Consider the following 20,742-nt stretch of genomic DNA (forward strand, 5'->3'; position numbering starts at 1 on the left):
GTGGTAGTAACTTAGATAAAAGACCGAGTAGAAACTTCAATTCAGTTTTCAGACTAATTCAGCTTGTAATAATGTGATTGGAATCTGAGAAATTCTCCAAGTAATATATTGATTTTTTTAAATTAATCTCAATTACATCCTCTCCTTTCTCTTCACCAACTTACTCACATGTGGATTTTCTTTCTCTTTCAAACACTGGTGGATTCTATATTACTATTGTTTGTTTTATGTTTAATCCATCGGTGAATTAATTGATACTTTATTTTTTATTGTAGGTATACATATTTTCTTTTCTCACAGACCATTTTGTATCAGCGCATTAAAATGTCAAAGCCTTAGAAAATAAAGTGTGGAATTATAAAATCCTGCGATATTGTTATCAGTTTTTCCTTTTTAATCTACAAAGAATTCAATTTCTAAGCATGGCGACCACAATCTGAATGCAAACTTATCGGAGTCGCGCCGAGCTCGTATGAATATCACAAGGCTACGAACTCCGTAGAGCAGTCCAACTTTCTATTGTTATGAATAAATTCATATCTTTTAAATTGTCCTCCGTGTAAGTCGCGAACGTTTTCATTTTGCATCCTATTTTATTTTAATAAACTCAAAAATATTACTACCTAACTAGTAGTAATATATTTTTGGTATATAACATACACAACGGCATGCACGGAGCATTTAAAAGCCTAAAAATACATTTTTTTTTTGTATCTTTGACACCTACATATGTGCCAGCCGGCTAATCAATACACATTGAATCATTGAGAATATTTACTTCAACTAAACTAATATGCTATACATTTTTCGTGTATGCAATGCTGTTTTCATTAAGTTTCAGCTTGAGCGATACAAAATAAGCGATTATTAAGTTTACATGCGGGATTAAAAGCCAGTAATTATGTAAGCCGTACTGCGATGCCTGGGTAATATGAAACATTTTACGGTTTTTTTCACCGCAAAGCTTATTAGGCTTACACATATTAATACTTTCCCCAATTACCTTCAGGTTCGATCGTTTAGTAAATATATGTGTTGTAAATACAAAATAGTCTGTAACGTAAATTAAGTTAATTTACTAATCTACTTACGTTATAAAATCTAATACCTTTTTACGAAAACAAAAATTTTCTAAGAGGAATCTAGATGAGCAATTATCTAGTCAGACGACGAATTAATTATTTTAACAATATCCAGACATCTTGGCATTTCAATAAATTTTCAACATAATCATTTTAGTTTTCATAATATGTGTTGTGTAGCATAGTCATTCACCATAAAAAGCAAAAAAGTTGAAAAAAAAAACGGAGACTTTATTTTTTCAAGTGCAGTGCAGTGAACCGCCAGCAGATGTTGCAACGCACGTGCAATGTTTGCAACAAAGTGTACACAGTATTTTGCCCCTTATGATTACATACACAAGGATTCATTTAGCACCGCATGAAAGACAAGCTGCCTAGACTGTATATCAGGTTTTGGAAGGAACGTCGCTTCGTGATATTTTTAATAATTCCGACCAAATTAAAGGAAAGTGAAAGTTATAACCTCAATGACTTTATAAGGTCCCGTCAGGGTAGAAAACTTCTCATTGGTATCTCTCGCCTCAGCTGTATGATATACTTATATAATACATTATTTGAGGAAACACAATCTTATAACATAACTCTGTTATAACAGAGATTATGTTATTTTAAATACTGTTTTCTCTAATATAACACGTAACTCAAAGAGAGATTATTTCTCTTCCTCGCGAGTTTCTGGTTTCTGTATTTCTTGTTTCTAAACTGTTATAAAATAAGACTATTCTAAAATTACTATCTTAGATTAGAAGTTGCAGGCACATCTAGTCTACAATATATAATTGAGACTGATATAGGTATAACATATCTTATATAAAGTATATAGGTATAACATATCATATAACATATCATAACGACTTAATTCGTTCATTTATTTTTTAAATTATGTTATTTTATAACTGTAATTTAATTTATTCTTTTCTTTGCGTTGGAAATTCATTGGTTTCAGTATCGTACATGTGAAGTTGGTTGATGTTGATAGGCGGTCCAAACTTTATAACAAAACATAAACTTCAAAACTTTGCGTTTCATAACATTCAAAGCAGTAGCTCATATTTATTGTGAATAAAGCTGGGATGGTATATGTGGTGTTAGGTTCCGTATACACCGCTACTACTCCTGGTGTAAGATCATATATGTCTATTATATTTAAATTCGAAATTATTTAATTAACTTGCTATAATATAGATTACTTAATGACGTCAAAAATTACTTAAAACAAGTCTACTGCCGATTATCCTGTGATACGGGATTATTCGATTTCTTCTACCATCCAAATTCTTACTCGGCTTTAGCTACTATAGTACCATAGCGACATATTTTTAGTACGAGAATTTCACGTCAGAAAGTTTTAAATTTCGCCCCTATTTGATTCAGTGAAAGCCGTTTGCATTCGCTCCGGAGACAAATACGTCTCGCATTTTTATGCAGAACTCTAAAAATATTGTTGCGTTACGGCGAATATATGGCCCAGCTAAAAATTAATATGTTGATATAAAATGTATCTGCTCTGAAGCGTTTTATCATCGTTCAGGTGGCTCGGGCTGGATCAACGAGGCTGTATTTCACGACTAATGATGTCAATGAATCAAAAAGTAACCGGAAAGGATATTACAGGATTGGCTGAGCTGATCGTGTTGTCAGTTAGTCAAATATACGACGTAATGTCGGAAGTACCAGGTCAGTGGTACTACTCTGTCACTAGTTAATGTCGTTAATTTTGTCTTTGTTGTTTTGGAATGCTTGCAACTACGGCTATATTCAGATCCAAAACACTGTCTTCGCTCTCGTAGCTATTCCAGCATTGCGATTCCGTAAAACCCGAAAGTCACATCACATCACATCACTCATACTTGTCAAATAATTGTGTATCAAATTTTATCGACAGTTATAAATTTAGAATTTGCGTGATTGAGTAATAACCAAAGATGAGTTAGTGTGTATTCTTATAAATACACTATCCTTATTCGACCAACGTTGATATTTTTCTTTTGAACATTTTAACTGCGAAATGATAAATAGGATAATGACATTTCTTGCATTTACGTGTAAATTCTTGGAAAGTAAATAAGAATTAGTCGGAGACTCACTTATCGCGTTTACTCAGAGACCCTCTTTTCTTACCGACTCGAGCTTTCTTTATGTTCTCAGTTACCGAGAGCTTGACGACTTATATGGTAATGCTGCAAAAAGCAAGTAATAATATTTATTACTTGCTTTTAGGATTAAATGTAGCCTGTTATTCCAGCTTTCAACCCATAGTTCCTTTCATATACCTTTCATATTTTCCTAGTCCTAGAAGCCAGATGATATAGTTATAAGACATGTGAATATTTGTGAGTATTATGATATGTGATTTTTTCATCCATAACATACTGAATAGATTTTGTTTAATTTGATACACGCCTAGAGAATAAACCTAAAAACAGCACATAGGGTACTTTTTATCGCCAAGTTCCAAGGTACATCTAGTGTTAGTACCTATGAATAATTGCTTCAACAGATAATATAACCTATTCCTTCCTATAGTTCCTAACTATATTTATACATGGTCCATAGTTTATTAGGAAAGAGTTGAAAAAAAATGACAACTTTGTTGCCAGTGGTGAAATTATCACAAGGTTCCAATTTCGAAAAGCGATGTTAAGAGCAACAATTTGTAAAGGTTATGACTGTCATCAGACACGTCCGAATAGCCGGTAACCGTGGATGGGCAAGTTCTGGACCAAAACTGGTTCTCAAAATATCTAGTATTTAACCCATATTGAAAAAGTGTTTCATAATATTAGGACAAATTAATAATTTCTAGATATCAAGTTTCGCATAATTCATTTTTGAAAGAAAGAATTGCCGCTGGAAACCTATGTTCAAGAATCATAAGTATTATCCACACTAATATCATAAATGTGAATGTATGTCATTCACAAATAATAAAGTTCGCTTGATCGATGCATTCATAGATAAATAGATAAACAGTGGTAAAGTTCTTGCCACTGAACCGGGAGATCCCTGGTTCGATCCCCGGTCGGGTCATGATGGAAAACGATCTTTTTCTGATTGGCCCGGGGCTTCGATGTGTGGATTATGTATTTGTTATAAAATATCACCCATAATATAATCCCATAAACACAAGTCTCGAACTTACTTTGGGGCTATCTCAATCTGTGTGATTTGTCCCAATATATTTATTTATATTATATTATTATTTGTAAAACTTCAGAAAACTGCTAATGTAGTCTTCTGCGAGATCATATATACCCCAAATCGATTAGACCATATGTGGGTTTTTTTAACGGCTTACTTTTTAGGGAAACCGGTCGTTTCGGATCCGTCTCCTTTTAGGCCCATGGCTGGTCTTTCAGACGTCTCATTATAAACCCGTTACACGTCTCGAGGCCTAAACAACAAAACTTGTAAATACATTAAATGTAATTTTCAAGAACCGCGCGCAGCTTAGACGCCTTCTATAATTGTGCCTTGGGTTACAGAGCGATATTAGAGTCCCAGCAACATTGTGAGTTTGTGACAAATAAGCAAGTTGAGGCCTTCTTTGATTATAAATAGCATACTTACAAATCTACTCTTTTTTTTATGTAGCTCTCATGTCCCACTGCTGGGCAATATCCTCCCCTCTTTGTTTCCAACCACTTCTTTTCAATCTACTCTTATTGTGATGAATAAAAAAAAAATGCTCCAAATTTTGAATATAGAATTTTTAACAAACTTGTATTGTTATTTTAGTTATTGAAGCGTGAAATATCGCGAAAATTACCATTTAATTTTGCATTAATGAATCATCAATTTGTGATTCTTTCAGTGTTTATTGCGGAGAATATTTACCTGGGTCTCTATCTGTTAATTTGCTCTGACGCCTGATAAAATGCAGAGTGGGTGAGCGTAAGAAGGGGGAGAATTTAGGTGGCAATTCGATTAAAAGTTCGGATGAAAGAATCAATCAATCCATTTATTTGATTTTACAAAAACAAAGTTTCTTTTTAGGATTCACTACTTAACTGTCTTTAATCTTTTGTACCGTGATATTTTTTTATTTATAAGATAGGAAATACAATTTTAGGAGGATTTTAGGAAATGTTCTTTTATTTATTTTGATTTTTACGTTACATTTATAGCTCTTTCATCTGATCAGCTCAGTGTTACATAAAAATATGGCATGTTGATCAGGTTTAAACTTCGTCACTTTGTAAACTTTTGCAAATGCAGGCATTTATGGAATGCAATCTGAATGTACAGACAACTGCATATCTATTAACACAATATGGACTTCTATATTGCGGTGATAATTCCCAATTTTCTTTGCACAGGTTGATGCGCTATTGAATGTACATAGCGGGAATAAACGCGCCGCCAGGTGGGAGGTTTTAATCAAAGTTCGGACCAAAATCAATCGATTCAGCTGGATTAGTCCGAATTGAGCTTTTTTTCAGTGCCTAGGTCTTTTTAGTCTTTTGTTTTAGTGTTCTATAGTATCTAGTATCTATATCATCCAAAATAGGTACACGTAAGCTAGTGATGTGCCCCTGAGAAATGCTTTTTTATTGGAAATTTCTTCCTTTGAATATTTCCGCTTTGAATAAATTATTATCGACACGATAATTTTCTGATGAATGTTCACATTATGGAAAATTTTCCGATCGTTTCCTGGAATTATTTGAAAATGGAAAAATTCAATCTATTGAATATTTGAATAGATTTTTTATTCATGTCACACACGCTTTTTAACTTAATTTTGAAAATGATAATTATGAGATGAAAATATTCTGGAATCGAGCCGGAATTGAACGACGTGGGCGTAGTTCTACTGAATATTGTATTGTAAACAGACCAGCAGACCAGGCGATCGTTTAAATTTTCTGGAAACTTTAAACAATTGAATTTTCACTTAAATAAAATCTAATTCTATGATGAAAATGTTTATACCTCACAATACAAATAGTACCTACCTTCACATTTAATACCATCCCAACTACAATTGTTCTTGGAAATAATCGTTCGCGTAAGAAGCCTGTAAACATAACGAGACATTTTATTTCCAAGCTATTAAACCGCCCGCAATCAACTACGCAGCTAGGAGTGAACAGTACTGGGGCGTTAGAGCAGGGCCACTGCCCTGGGCGCTGGGTACAAAGGGGCGTCAGCCGACGATTCACAAGCCTTAGAATTACAGATAGGCTCAAAAGTAGCCACGCTGGTTTTCGAAGTACGCGGTCGCCCCAGAATTAAAGAACGAAGGGTCACCCCGCATTAATAACATAATAATATTTAATTACACAAATTTGTTACTTAGTAGGTCCACATGATACAAAATGTTTGACAGATGTAATGTAATGTGTTGTGTTCGATCGATTTAGATCAAGACGACAACAAATTTGCATTTGTTGTGCTTGCATGTGGCTTGTAGCCAATCTTATTGGTATCACACATACCTAGTACTTATAATAACCGCCGATTGTTTTTGCAAATGAGATTTATTTAGTTCGTAAAAGATGCGCTATCCTACCTTATCCTAGATTTACAGACAGGGCGTCTGTACGTAGAAATTTCGCCCAGGTAGGTTACTGTGCTAAAACCGGCACTGCGAATGAATAGAACATTTTCATTTAGACGTAGACGCCGCAATTAATTTCAGAGTCCCTTATTAAATACTATTACGTATTTTCTTCTGTTTCACGTCGTCGTCGCATTCTCCAACGACTTTTTTGACAACGTATAATGAGTGGTTTTGGATTTTGAAATGGTTTTACTTTTCACGCTAATAAAATTAATATTGACAATAATTTTATATTGTTTGTTCCAGGTATGTTTTGATATTTTTATGTCGGTGGTTTGCGTAAGTAGAGTAGGTAAGTCAAAAACAATACATTTTCATTTAATTAGTCTTCGATAAAACCGCATATAAAATAAATTTCTTAATAATTAGTTATTCCAACGGCAAAAGACACATTCGTAAAACATAAATCTTCTAATAATGTGGTCATATTTAAATTTATGTTGGAGATAAAGGCCCAAAGGGCTAGTTAGGTCATGACATTAATATTTATGTACAATGACTGCTTACAAATGCGAGCTACATCCCACTTCTGACTTAGTGTAGCGTATAAATAAACTGGCTATTTTTCTAAAAGTCTATAGATAATATAGATAATAAACCTTATTCATATGTTTAGTCATACGAGCTTCTTCGGCCATAGATCTTCAGAGCCCAAGGTTTGGATCCATTTTTTACTTTTATCTTCCACTTATTTGGCATCCTTAGATATCAGAAAAGTTTTAAATGCAATTAATAATTAATGTAATATACTAATAATGTAACAAATATAAAACATGTAACAAATAAATCATTTGAAATTTCATTTGAAAAGTCATCTTAAACCTAACCTTCATCAAACATTATAAAAAAAAAATTGAATGCGCTGAATTAAAAACACACAATTAAATATTATTGTGTAATTCTTTGTATAATTCTTGTGTGGCACGCACACAATTCAATTTGAGAATTTCAGTGTAAAACAGTCCATAATACAACACAAGATTACGTAGAAAATCCACTATGTACCAACTAAAAGTTACATTAATTTAAAATCCAAACAAAAGCCATTGTGACGGGAAGGTATCGATCCCGCCCACCTGCATTCTGCACCGTGCACCGTACAATCAGCTGCACAAGTCAATTTACATAGCCCTTAACGCGATGCCATAAGCTCGATAAATTAAACTCCGATGTAGTCCACTGTACCACCCGTGAAAAGCCTCCGCAAAAATCATAGTTTGAAACGACACAGACGCTCCGAGCCTATGTTTATAAACAAAGCATGCTTCGACTACGTTTTTCTTTTATCTATGGATAAAAAAAAATATTTTATCTATGGTATTTCGAATAAAATAAACTATAGAATTTTCGAAATTAAATTTCCGAGAATGATGTGTCTGACTGCTTTTCATTATTCTACTTGGAAATTAATTAATTGATTTTTTCTTCATTTAGAACTTGACTGATCTGATCACCTCAAAACATTGATAGAATTTGCAATTTAATTTTATCTATTTCTATATAATTTTATTGATGTTACCATTTGTGTAAAAGTAAAACATTCATTTATTCAAATAAGCAAAATAATTTTTATTTTCAAACATTAAAATTTAATTTATGTTCATTTAGTTTTATTTATTTTACTTTAATGGTAGATAATTATATTTTTTTCTACTTCTGTTCATGCAATAAATAAACATTTTATTTTATCTATGTGAGTCAGTTTGCCGCTCAAAACATGAATAAATACAAAAATACCTAAAGGTTTTTAATCCTGTAAAGAATCCTGTATCGTAAAGAATAAAAAGAAAATATCCCGTTCAAAGCCAATATTATTACAAACTGACTAAATGGAATAATTTTGTTTGAATTTATGTTGATACATGCAAATAAGTTTGCTTACCTAAATAGAAACAATTTTGTTCGATATTTATCTTTAATACATTTCTAATCTAAGTAAAATCAATATTGTTCAATCAACAACAGGTTTTTTTTAATGCTTGAACTATTCAGAAGCGAATGAGAGAATCGATAATTCATTATTTTATGCTCGTTATAAACCATGCTTCCAAATTATTATCTTATATGTGAATGTCTGTCTGTCACGCTTTCACGTTTAAGCCTTTGAGCCGATTTTAATGAAATTTTGGTATATATATATATATACTGAATTACCCGAGATCAAACGTAGGCTACCACGCTACATGCAACGACTAATTTAATGATAAATTTTGACAATTTTAAAACTCCTTTGATTAGGGTGATCTAAAAATACAACTGAAAAAATAATATTTTGCTATTTATCACTAACATAGGACTAATGATATAACGAATACATAGGTAAATATAAAAGTGACAGCTCAATATATGAAATGTCCCGGTCTATCACTCAATTTAGCCACGCTACATTTTTCCGCTTAGGGGAGTTTTGAATATATTTATGAAGTATATGGAGAAGGCTCTTGTCGGGAAGTAGGTATAAGTACATTAAGGGTACCCCATATGGTTGTTATAGCTCTTTTTTCTTGTGCGTCACATGTCCTTTTTGTGACGTCGCGTCGGTCGCTAATGTGCCCGAGTTTTTGTTTTGATTTATATTGTTGACGCTAATAATGGCGCCCTTTTTTTTAAAGAGTTATATAAGTTTAAATTACATAAGTACTATGTAATGTAAGAAACATGTATAAGCCCAAATACCATAGAAAACTGAATTACAATTTAAAAACCCCTAATTATAATTCAGTTTTCTGTGGTATTTGGGCTTAGTTATCTGTGAGAATTTATGTTAAAAAAGGCAGTGATAGCATGATATTAGAGGACACCTTTGCTTTCCCATATTTAATTACCCGAGGGGTAATTTATAAAAAATAAGTTGCCTATTTTTGACTCGTGTTTTCTATTATAACCACATAAGAAACCCACATTAGATTGTATTTTGATATTCTGATTAAAATTATGTCAACACTTCACAGACTGTAAAATAAACTATAAAAATTTTATTATCAGCCATTGGGTTCAGAAATGTCCAACTTTTCGATGAAGTATACAATTTTATAAATTCTCGATCGTGCTCTGAAATTCCATCGGAAATCCACGCATACAAAGAAAGTGTCTCGATATCGCTTTATAAATTTTTATAGCAATCACGTGTAGAGCACATATGCCCATTTTCACCAGCGGATCCTAAACAAACACTTTACTAAGGATTTCTTAGCATTAAGGACATCTTAAACCATTCCCTTTCTTAAATCCTGTTTCACAACCCCAGGGGGTACCTAATTAAGAGTCTCCTAGTTAAGTGACAAATAGTGCGAAGCCAACACGGAAGTGATTGTCGATAACATATTTACAATTAATATTTTCGAAAAATACGACAGTAATAAAATAAATTACTTATAATATTGTATAGAACATGAATTAACAGTACGTTTTGAATCTTAAATTAGCAAAAATAAATTAAAATAAAGTTTAACTAGTATGTACGGACGATCGCTTGTGCCTAAAAAAGTTAATGTAGTTTGATTGACATTTGGTTTGACAGAAGTCGTGCCGCGCATCGTCGCTCGTCGATTCGTTTAAACGTAGATTGTATTGTTTGGTTCGTTGGCTTTGTTTATCAATAGAATAGTTTCTTTTCATAAAATCAACACGTGCGTAGCGTGGTGATTTTGTTCATCATTACGGACTACAGCCGACTGCAAGTTACACCAATTTGTAATACCAGTGTTAAATCGACGATGGCTGAAAAAAGGAAACGCGGCCAAAACTTTTCTCTCGAAGAGAAGGATAAACTTGTAAAATTGTTACTTCTCCACAAAGATACAATCTTAAATAAAAAAACCGATGGGGCTACAAATGAAGCAAAGTGTGAAGCTTGGACAGCGGTTACAAATTCATTCAACTCGTCGTCTAATATATACAGGTACATATATATTTTTGTGTGATAACTACTGGGTTATTTCAAAGTTCCATTGCTACCTTAAATAATTTTAATTTTAAGGATGCTTTCAAAGTCATGAAATATATTCATACAATAGTCTTGTAGATAGTACCTATTACACATTATGACAATCTTTATTCAAAATGAAATAATCATTTATTTTGTTTTAATTTAGGAGTAAAGAATCACTCATGAAAGTATGGGACAAATTGAAGAGTGAGAGTAAATTGTATTTTGGTCAATTGAAAAGAAATACAACACAAACTGGAGGAGGGCCATCCATCATAAAATTTGACCCCGTGCTGGAACAAGTGTGTTCCATTCTTGGTCGTGGCTGCACTGGCATCATTGGTGTATCTGATTGTGACGCTGACACTGGTCCTGAAGTATTTGAGACACCAAAGGTCATATGCATTCAAGATGACAGTAATATATGGAAGACAATTGAGGACGTGGATTTAGAAATAAAAATGGACAACTGTCAGAATTCCACTGATACTCCAAAAGAAATTTTGACTGAAGAAAGTGAAGTAAGTTGAAAATTCTAATTGTTGATGTAGATTTTTCTATATCATCATCGTTCCATATAAAATTATAATAATATATTCATCTATATCTCTATCTATATAATATATCATAATCGGTCACATAGTTTGAGTTTATTCATTACAAACATACAAAAATACAAATCTTTTTTCTTTTATTAATAGTGTGGATAAGCAGCTTATACTATATAGAATTATAGATACATATAAATAAACTGTATAGGTAATCCCTGCAGCATTATTCATTAATAATTCATATTTTATTTTTCAGGTGCCAAAAGATTTCCACGAGTCCCAGCTTAAAAAAACCCCATTGTGGTCACGGAGACGGCCACATATATCAAATTATAATGAGCGTACTGAAGCTTCGACTTTAGTTTCTTCAAGTATAAGAGATGTATATAAAAAAAAAGAAAATATTGAGGATTTAAAAGAAAAATTGTTGAGGGAGGAGTTAGATTTTAAAAAAAAGTTATACTCCTTACAATTGCAAGCAGCAGCCAAAGATCTTGAAATAAAAAATGCAATGTTAGAACAAATTCAAGGTAATGTATTTATTTTTCTCATTGGATATAAAGAATAATTTATTTACAGATTATCAAAGTATTGAGTTATTTGGTTTCGTTGAAAACCATAAGTGGGGTCGTTTACTGTAGTTGGTATCTGAGGAATTTGACCATTTACTATCAATTCTTCTAAATTTGGGATAGTGCCATCATTTATAGGTTCATGCTCTTTCCGAATAATACATATATTATGTAAAACACAACATGCCAGTATTACATTAATGGCTGTTGGTAATTGAAGTCTAATACCAACGGCTAAGACAGGAAATCTTCTTTTCAAAACGCCATATTGCCTCTCAACTACATTTCTTGTTTTTATGTGAGCCTCGTTATATTTTTGCTGTCCACGAGAAACTGGATTAAGATATGGTGTCAGGAGATGGCTCTGAAAAGGAAAAAAATAATAACTTAATTTTTTTTCAGGTGGTGGTTTCTCTTTAAATAATTTATATGGAGGTCAAAAGAAGAATTAAATTTATTTTAGAATATATTGTATGCCTATTAGAATAAAATTTTGTATTGCATTAGCAAATGTACTTTTATTTTTACCTTTAAAGGATATCCACTATCTCCTAATAAATAATTCCCTCGGTAATCGCCATGTTCAAATTTAGTATACCTCTGGCTATTTTGATAAATTGTGGAATCATGTGTTGACCCAGGCCAACGTGCTACAACATCAGTTATCAATAACTTTGCAGTACTGATTGTTTGCATGTTAATTGACATGTAAGATTTCCTATTCCTAAAGAGTTCTGCATCATCTCCACCTGAAATTATAAAATTTTATTAATTATTTAGAAATTTAATTATTTTGTAACTTTTTGTAATATAAAAATTGTATATTTCAAATTTTCGATTAAGTACCTACCTGGTGATTGAATCTTTATGTGTGTACAGTCTATACACCCAAGAACATTTGGGAAACGAGCTATTCTGTAAAATTCTTCTTTCACAATATGTTGCTCTACTTCAGTATCAGGAAATCTAATGAATTCTCTTCGAAGACTCACTATGGCTTGGGAAACTCTTTTAACTATTCGGCTGCAAGTGGCAACGCTGATCCCATTTAAATCCGCCACAGACATTAATTGATTCCCAGTGGCATAAAATCTAAGGGCACACAGAACTTGGTTGATTGGTGGTACAGAATTGTTTCTGTGAACAACAAAGAAATATAGATGGTTAGATTTATTTATTATTAGTTAGGTACTACAAGAAATAGCACTGCCGCCGGCTCCGGCGTCTATTGAAAACACTCTCAATATATATATTTAGTTATTCACTTACCTATCGTCGTTGAATTCTAGCTGATTTTCTATCTTCTGTAGTATAAATAAAACACTTTCCTTTGATAATCTATACCTGATGAAGAAATCCTTATCATCATATTTCACGAAGTCTTTCGATCTTTCACGATATATACGAGGTCGTGTAAACAACCTTGGGTTATTTATTAATTCTATCGCTTCTAATGCTTCTAAATCCTCAAATAATTCATTGTCACTATCCATTTTTAAATATTTAGTTGAGACGTACGTACTGTGCTACAAAAAGCTAACCTTAAAATATCCGTTACTTAAACTTTAGGTGGTCAAAAGTTTGCCTCCTAAATCTAAGGGACCTCTTAACACGTTAAGTGACACTTATGCATTGGTGAAAACAAAATGTCCGCTAAGTGTTTCTTAAAACTGTCTTAGGGGACACTTAACATTTAGGTACCGCTGGTGAAAATGGGCAATAGAGTTGCAAAGTGTGCACTCATATAGTCAACCGCAGTAGGTACAGTCATATGACAAATAACACCGTATTTTATCTTATGGTTCAACATTTTAAAGTAATTTGCTTTAGATAAAAACTTTAATGCCACCATAAATAAGTATATATAAAGACAAATCACACAGATCGATTTAGCCCCAAATAATATAATATTTAACTAAGTACATAACACAGCAATCCATACATTAATAATTAAATCCAGTTCACTAGTTAACATAAGCTCCCTTTGTTCATGCCTAACCCTCGTTCCGCCTCGGCTTACAATACTGATATAACCTCACATGTGTGATAATAAACGTAAACAACCACAGGTGAAGCCAAAAACGTAACTCTTTAACGATAACAAACTTCCATTAACACACAATTTATACAGGTCCACGATGTTAAGTCAGTGTGGGCTAGACTAGCTACTTGTCCACGTTGACTCGCGGGCACGGTGGCGGGCGCGGTCACGAAATATCAAACATATGACGTGTTTCCGAGTGTTCACGTACAAAACGCACGTGCGGTCTAAGTAGCGAGCAAACTAGCGACTGGCACGCGCGGCGCGCTCGCGGCAATTTCAAACGCGTGAGACGTTTGTGTGTGTTCATGTCAAACTGGCGGCGGCGCGCGCGATTCACTCGCGACGTCAGGTAAGTTCAACCAGTTTGATCTTGTCGCTAGAAACGATAGCACGTAATCATGTCGTTCAATACAGAAGAGTTTATTAGTGCTGTTCAGGCTAGAACTCCTATTTGGCAAAGTAAACACAGTCATCATATGAACAGAAATGTTCTCAATAAGCTATGGAAGGAAATTGCTGGATTGTTTCCTGATATGGAGGGTGAGTAAATGAAATACTTATGTTATTATTTGCAGGTATTTTAAACTTTTTATTTCCTGAAGGCTACTAAAGATACATTATACAAAGGCGACTTACGTGTATATTAAACGATTATTTTCCCAAAAATATTTTGTGAATAGATTCCGAACTTGTTTAGCCCGATTTGATGGATTGTTGTTTCTTCCAGTTCTAGTTTGTCGCCTTTGGTGTCGAGTTGGAGTTGTGAACTCATTATCACAATCGTAACCATCTGTATCAATTACAATATTATGCAATAAGCAAGCGGTTTTTATTATCAGGCGTGCATGTTTAACATCAGTTTCAATAGGTTTTAACAAAACTCGCCATTTATTGCATAAAATTCCAAATGCACACTCCACGGTTTTTCTCGCTCTTGACAATCTATTATTAAAATTTTCTCTCTCTTGATTCAATGTTCTTTGTGGGTATGGACGCATTATATATTCTTTAAGAGGATAAGCTTCATCGGCTACTATAACATATGGAGCTGTAATGTTAGAATTGGGTAATGTTCTTGGTTCCGGAATATTAAATGCACCTCTTTCGAGTAACCGGTTCAGGGACGAGGCATTAAATGTACCGCCGTCGCTTTGCTTTCCTCTACCTCCCACTTCAATAGTTAAAAATCTTTTCCTCGCATCAGCGACAGCTTGCAAAACAATAGAGAAATAATGCTTGTAGTTAAAAAATGCCGATCCTGATTTTTTAGGTCTTTTAATCCTACAATGTTTACCGTCCAAACTGCCAATGCAGTTAGGAAAGTGCCACATCTCCTTAAAATCTGAAGCAATATTCATAAGCTGGTCTTCAGATGGCTGTGGCATGTGGACATTCAATTTTTTTTTCCAAATTGCTTCACAGGTACCATAAACAATCTCAGCAACAGTACTAACACCCATACGAAAGCTATATGCCAAAGATCGAAAGGCCAACCCAGTGGAGAGATATCTGAAACATAATAAAAAAATACAATTATAATGTAAAACTTAAATGTATTTACACTAATCATCAACACTAAACAATATTTCTGATTTTACAGAAAAGGCTTTAAGGAAAAAATGGAAGAACATTCGGGACCAATTTATGAAAGAATTTAAGAAAATTCCAGTTTCTCGTTCTGGTGATGCTGGAACAGATCAAAACACGTCAATGTGGCCATATTTTCAAATGATGCTGTTTATAAAAGATGACATTACCCCAGAAATAAATGAAGGCAATTTAGATGAAACTACTGATGAAAACTGCAATAATAATGATGATGATTATGAGCGGTCCTCAACTCCCCAATCCATAGCTGGTGCATCTTCAAGTACACAATATACGAGCACCAAACGTAAATGTGCACAAGATGTAAGACAGGAATTTATGGAATTGGAGAAGAAAAAGTTGGAATTATTACAAATTAAACTGTCACAAAGCAGCGAAAGACAAGAACAAGATTGCGAAGATCTGTTATTTTTTAAAAGTTTGTTGCCGTACATGAAAGACTTATCTCCTATGCAAAAACTACGTGTTAGAAACAATATAACACAAGTTATTATGGATGAAATGAATAGTGGCATGACTCAGTCCTACCATGGATACAATACATACGATTATAACACAACTAATTATGGAAATTAAACTTTGTATTATTGATAACGATAATGTAAATTACTTAAATAAAATAATAAAGAGGAGTTTGAATTTGAATGACTGGAATATGTACCCCGATAAAAATGATAATTTACTTACTATGAAAATTCTTTTTTTAAACTCACCTTATAGTTACAAATAGTCTTTCTTCGGGCTTTATACTTTTATGAAAATTTGTGTCTACTTTTGAAATATCACTCCTTATTGAATCCAGTATGTAATCAAAACATTTGACACTCATCCTGGTATATCCAAAAAATCTTGAAGGATGTTCTCTCAAATTACCATATAAAGTATGAAATTCACCATACCGTTCTCTTTCTTTATTGATTTCGTGGACACCAATTCTAATTTTTAGCATCTCCCATTTTAGGTATGAATTTTCGGTTAAAAATAAAAGATCGTCGTCCATATTTACGACCTCTGACAATACGTCACACTCGCGCGAACGCCTGGCGGTTAATGTGAACACGAACTCGCAACGTTTCCCGCGCCCGCACCCGCCCCCGCGCCCGCGCGTAGCTACGTGAACAAGCACTAGGGCCCGCATCAACCAGGGGCCCTTTATGGAATAGTAGACGCGCGTCGTGAAAATAATTGAAAATGTTTTCTCAAGCGAAAATTGTAATATGAATAATCTGTCATCTTCATCAAATGAACATTATAAATAAATAAATATATTAGGACAAATCACACAGATTGAGCTAGCCCCAAAGTAAGTTCGAGATTTGTGTTTTCTATTATACTAACTCAACGATACTATATTTTATATATAAACATCCAAGACCCGGGTCAATCAGAAAAAGATCATTTTCCATCATGACCCGACTGGGGATCGAATCCGGTACCTCTCGGTTCAGTGGCAAGAACTTTACCAATGCGCCACCGAGGTCGTCAACATTGTTCTTGCCGTTGGGGCTGCCTCAATTTACATCCTTTCTCTGCAATCGATTTTATCGATTTGAAGTATTAGCAACGACTACAATTTAAAAATATGTTAGAATCATTTTAGATTGCATGGAATTAGTAGGTAGGTACTACGAGTACCTACTAATTCCATGTTAGAACGTAAATCTTGTATCATGTATAAACTGACAAATGTTTTATATGCCAAAGTAACTAGTTTTTTTAAAATATATATCGTTAGTTTATACCAAATTTACATTTTGTTTTAATTACTAACATATTATAAGTATTTCATAACATTACTATAGATCTTTGTTGTTTGAGAATAAACATTCATTCATTCAATTAATTCCTTGAAGCTCCGGGCCCCGTCACACGTTGATCCCGGCTCTGTCACACCCTTGCCTGGTATTGACTGATCTCATAAACGCCGATCGCCGCGCCGCGGCTCGGCAGCGGGTTCCCACGCGCAAACTTAAACAAATAATAATAAACATGCCATTAACTGCCTATTCGTCTCACGCTGTAACTTGTCCGTCAGAATCATAGATTAAAGGACATGGAACAGAAGGAACAAGAGTGGGATATATTTAATGGATGTGTTAATTTTGCGATTGTGAAATATTGAGTCACCTGCTCTCCACTACCGGACTAAAATAAATTTTGATTTATAACCTGTGATTTTACAACTTTTTTATAAAAAATAGTTCGGTATTATTAATATTGTTAATATCGGTATTATTAATTCTGTACCGAACAAAACATAAACATCGCAATGAAGTTTTCTATTAATTCTGTTATTAACGGAATGCTATGAGGAAATATAATTGCAGATTCATATTTCCGTAAAAAAATAAAACAGTGTGTTACTTAATTAGAGTTCTGCGACTGCACTAATTTAATGATACAAGTTTATGTCATAACTCATACTCATAAATTGTGGTGCGAGGCATTACAATATGCCTTGCAAAGGCGAAATGACTGAAGTTTCTTTACAAATTTACTCCGACCGGCTTTTGTAATTTGAGAGATATTAAATATAGATAACGCATTAGTGCATTGTTTATGCAGCATTGCACTTCAGTATTCCTTTGTTCTTATTTATAATTACAATTTCCATTATACTCTAGTTCATTAAACATTTATTTTTACCTGCAAAGTAGGTAAAATTTCAATATATTTTCTAAAAGTCTGTGTGAAGTGAAATGTTTGTTGAAAATTGTGGCGTGGCAACGAATTCGAATCCAAAATGCAATTGCAACACATCCTCCGGATAATGCAAAATTATACAATATATCAATCACTTCCAACATAATATTGACATTAGTACTATTAGAATTCAATAGACTTAATTATATAGATAGTTTATTTAAGTAATAACCTATTGAAAGAATAGGTACCATACTTAAGATCAAAGTTCTGACACTTCTGAATTGGGAATTCAATAATCTATGAGCAATTTGATCTCGTTCTTGGTGCGTAAATTTTAATTAAAGGAGTTTTTGTTTCATGTTAAATTAGGGAAGTTCATAATGAAAAGAAGAAAAAACGCGCCGGCTATTGGCATTTTACTTGAATAGGGTTTGTTGAAATTAACTTTTCGATATTTTGCCGGACAAAGAACCTATGTTAATCATATCTATCATAACTGATATTCATATCTATCAATTCAGTAGATGAAATGAATAATAATGAATCTGTAATACTGAAAATGATGAGGATTCTAATAAGAATGAGATGGAAAATATACTAAGCTACCTACAACATTTTTTAACTATTATTGACAGGTCAAATTTGTTAATTCAGGTGTGAGTGTTTATGCTAATAAGCCTACATATACAATCACTTCATATATAATTTTATTTTATTTCGTGTTCATGAACTTGTATATAAATAAATATTTTCATTTGCGAAAGTTAAAAGACAGCGAAAACAATAATATGTAACTGGCACTTTAGCGCATTTGAGATCATTGCCCATTATAACCAGTCGTAAAAAAAAAAAAAAAAATATTGTTGGAATGTTCCGTTTACAAATAAGGTATAATATTAATGCCGTTTAAAATGTATGGAATTTAAACAGTGTAACAAGTTTTCATGTAATATATTGTAGCCAGTTATTTATTGACTCTCACCCAGTTAACAGACTGCCATTCGTTAAAAATGTAGAATAAATTCAGGGTTTATACAAATTGCGATGTTTGTGTTGCAAAATATAACTAAGTATAGCTCTTAAGTCCGTATGAATTTGACGGCCAGCAGTATTCTACTTTTATTAAAGCATTCCAAATGGAAAAAATGTATCCGAAAACAATACGACCTGAGGACACGTTACCAGACGTAGAACGTTCTTAGAACTCCAAGAAGCGGGAGATCACGCGCATGTAAATCTCCATGTTTTCACTTAATTTTGACACAACAATATAATTTCAAATATACTTAAATTTGATTAGCTGTTGAACGCAGCCCCGCCTGCGGACACATGTATCGGGTGCGGTGTATCATAAAAACTTCCACAAGTTAAAACATGAATCCATGTCCTAATTTGGGCATTTTAACTATTTATAAAATGCATACCAAATATCTTCAAAATCGGTTCAGCGGTTTAGATGTGAAAGTCAGACCGATTTTACATTTTTATAATATTAGCACCTATGGGAATACATATAACAAGGATTAATAGAAGAAAATAATATGGCGACAATAAAAATAAAATTCTTGTTATCAATCCAATTTACTTCAAGTCGAAAATTATCGTCGACTGAGTACAATTCCCATGTAAAGTACGATCTATATTCGACCCTATGCTAATATCACTCTGTTTTTTCCTGTCCTGTGTCCCATGGGTTTTAGGGTTGCCACAAAATTTCACTGACTTGAAGGGAATTTGGGATATTTTTCTAGGATGAGATTGGCAGGCTTGGTAAGCTAGGAATCCCTTTATCCTACTAATAAAAATATAAAACTTTGTACGTTTCTCAATTACTGAATGCGAATTAAGCATATCGCTTTCTTAAAAAGTCTCCCTCTTCTTAAAAAGCAACGCATCGGCGACACGTATCGGTTTGCTGTATCCATGGGCCACTATGCTATAAAAAATAGCCTTATTTGAGATAGATAGAGCCTGCTTTTTGTAAATTAATTTCAAAATATGATTTGTATATGGTAACCCTAAAGCGGTTCAATTATTATATTTGTAAGTCCAAACCGCAGCAAGACAAATTCTGTACAAACTAGTAGATGGAGTTTCGGAGCCTCAGTCGTGGGAACAGACACACAAACGCCTACACTAAGTGGGCTTGGGTAATGTGTGGTAACACGTTCCACCTTCTATTGACATAAGGAATTTCTGCGTAAACTCTAGTAATTTTTTTATTTATTTTTATTTTTAACTAGCGGTTTGTCCTGACTTCGCTCGGTTTCAAACATAATAATTAATACTCTTAAACCTTCCACAGGAATCACACTATCTATTGGTGAAAACCGCATGAAAATCCGTGCAGTGGTTTTTGAGTTTATGGCGGACAGACACACAGACGCGATAGAGGACTTTGTTTTATAATAATGTACATATTGTTAAAAAAAAATGAACATGAACGAATCCTAACTAATATTATACCTAAATGTGAAAGTATGTTTGTTACCTCTTCACGCTCTATCTACTCAACCAATCTTCTTGAAAATTTGCATACATGTAGTTTGAAGTATGGAGAAGGACATAGTGTAAATTTCATGCCGAAAAAATACCTAACTACTTCATGCCGGCTACCCACTACTTATCGCCGCACTCGGACAGATGTCGACGCGAACAAATAAGCATTGCGTGTAGTTTTTATGAGAGCTTTTATTTACCGCAATGGAATACCAGCAATATATTATTACGTCGAATCCGCCAAAG

The 20,742-nt window shown here is 33.4% G+C and overlaps 4 protein-coding genes across 5 annotated transcripts in view; 2 read left to right on the forward strand and 2 right to left on the reverse strand.

The window, feature by feature from the left end:
- The window catches only part of bib (big brain), an 83,906-nt gene that overhangs the window by 18,370 nt on the left and 44,794 nt on the right, over positions 1-20,742 (forward strand). The window lies entirely within an intron of this gene.
- LOC128675479 (uncharacterized) lies at positions 9,783-12,210 on the forward strand. The gene is made up of 4 exons (XM_053754919.2): positions 9,783-10,549; positions 10,743-11,097; positions 11,384-11,657; positions 12,102-12,210. The coding sequence occupies exons 1-4, from the start codon at positions 10,365-10,367 to the stop codon at positions 12,149-12,151; spliced, it is 864 nt and encodes a 287-aa protein (XP_053610894.1). The 5' UTR covers positions 9,783-10,364; the 3' UTR covers positions 12,152-12,210.
- On the reverse strand, positions 11,640-13,419 carry LOC128675473 (putative nuclease HARBI1). The gene is made up of 4 exons (XM_053754906.1): positions 12,969-13,419; positions 12,550-12,836; positions 12,228-12,448; positions 11,640-12,063 (listed from the first exon to the last, which is right to left on the reverse strand). The coding sequence occupies exons 1-4, from the start codon at positions 13,190-13,192 to the stop codon at positions 11,701-11,703; spliced, it is 1,095 nt and encodes a 364-aa protein (XP_053610881.1). The 5' UTR covers positions 13,193-13,419; the 3' UTR covers positions 11,640-11,700.
- Positions 14,301-16,473, reverse strand: LOC128675465 (uncharacterized). Its single transcript, XM_053754894.1, has 2 exons — positions 16,065-16,473; positions 14,301-15,252 (listed from the first exon to the last, which is right to left on the reverse strand). The coding sequence occupies exons 1-2, from the start codon at positions 16,349-16,351 to the stop codon at positions 14,376-14,378; spliced, it is 1,164 nt and encodes a 387-aa protein (XP_053610869.1). The 5' UTR covers positions 16,352-16,473; the 3' UTR covers positions 14,301-14,375.

The sequence above is a fragment of the Plodia interpunctella genome, chromosome 2, assembly GCF_027563975.2.
Source record: "Plodia interpunctella isolate USDA-ARS_2022_Savannah chromosome 2, ilPloInte3.2, whole genome shotgun sequence".
Taxonomy (NCBI): Eukaryota; Metazoa; Arthropoda; class Insecta; order Lepidoptera; family Pyralidae; genus Plodia; species Plodia interpunctella.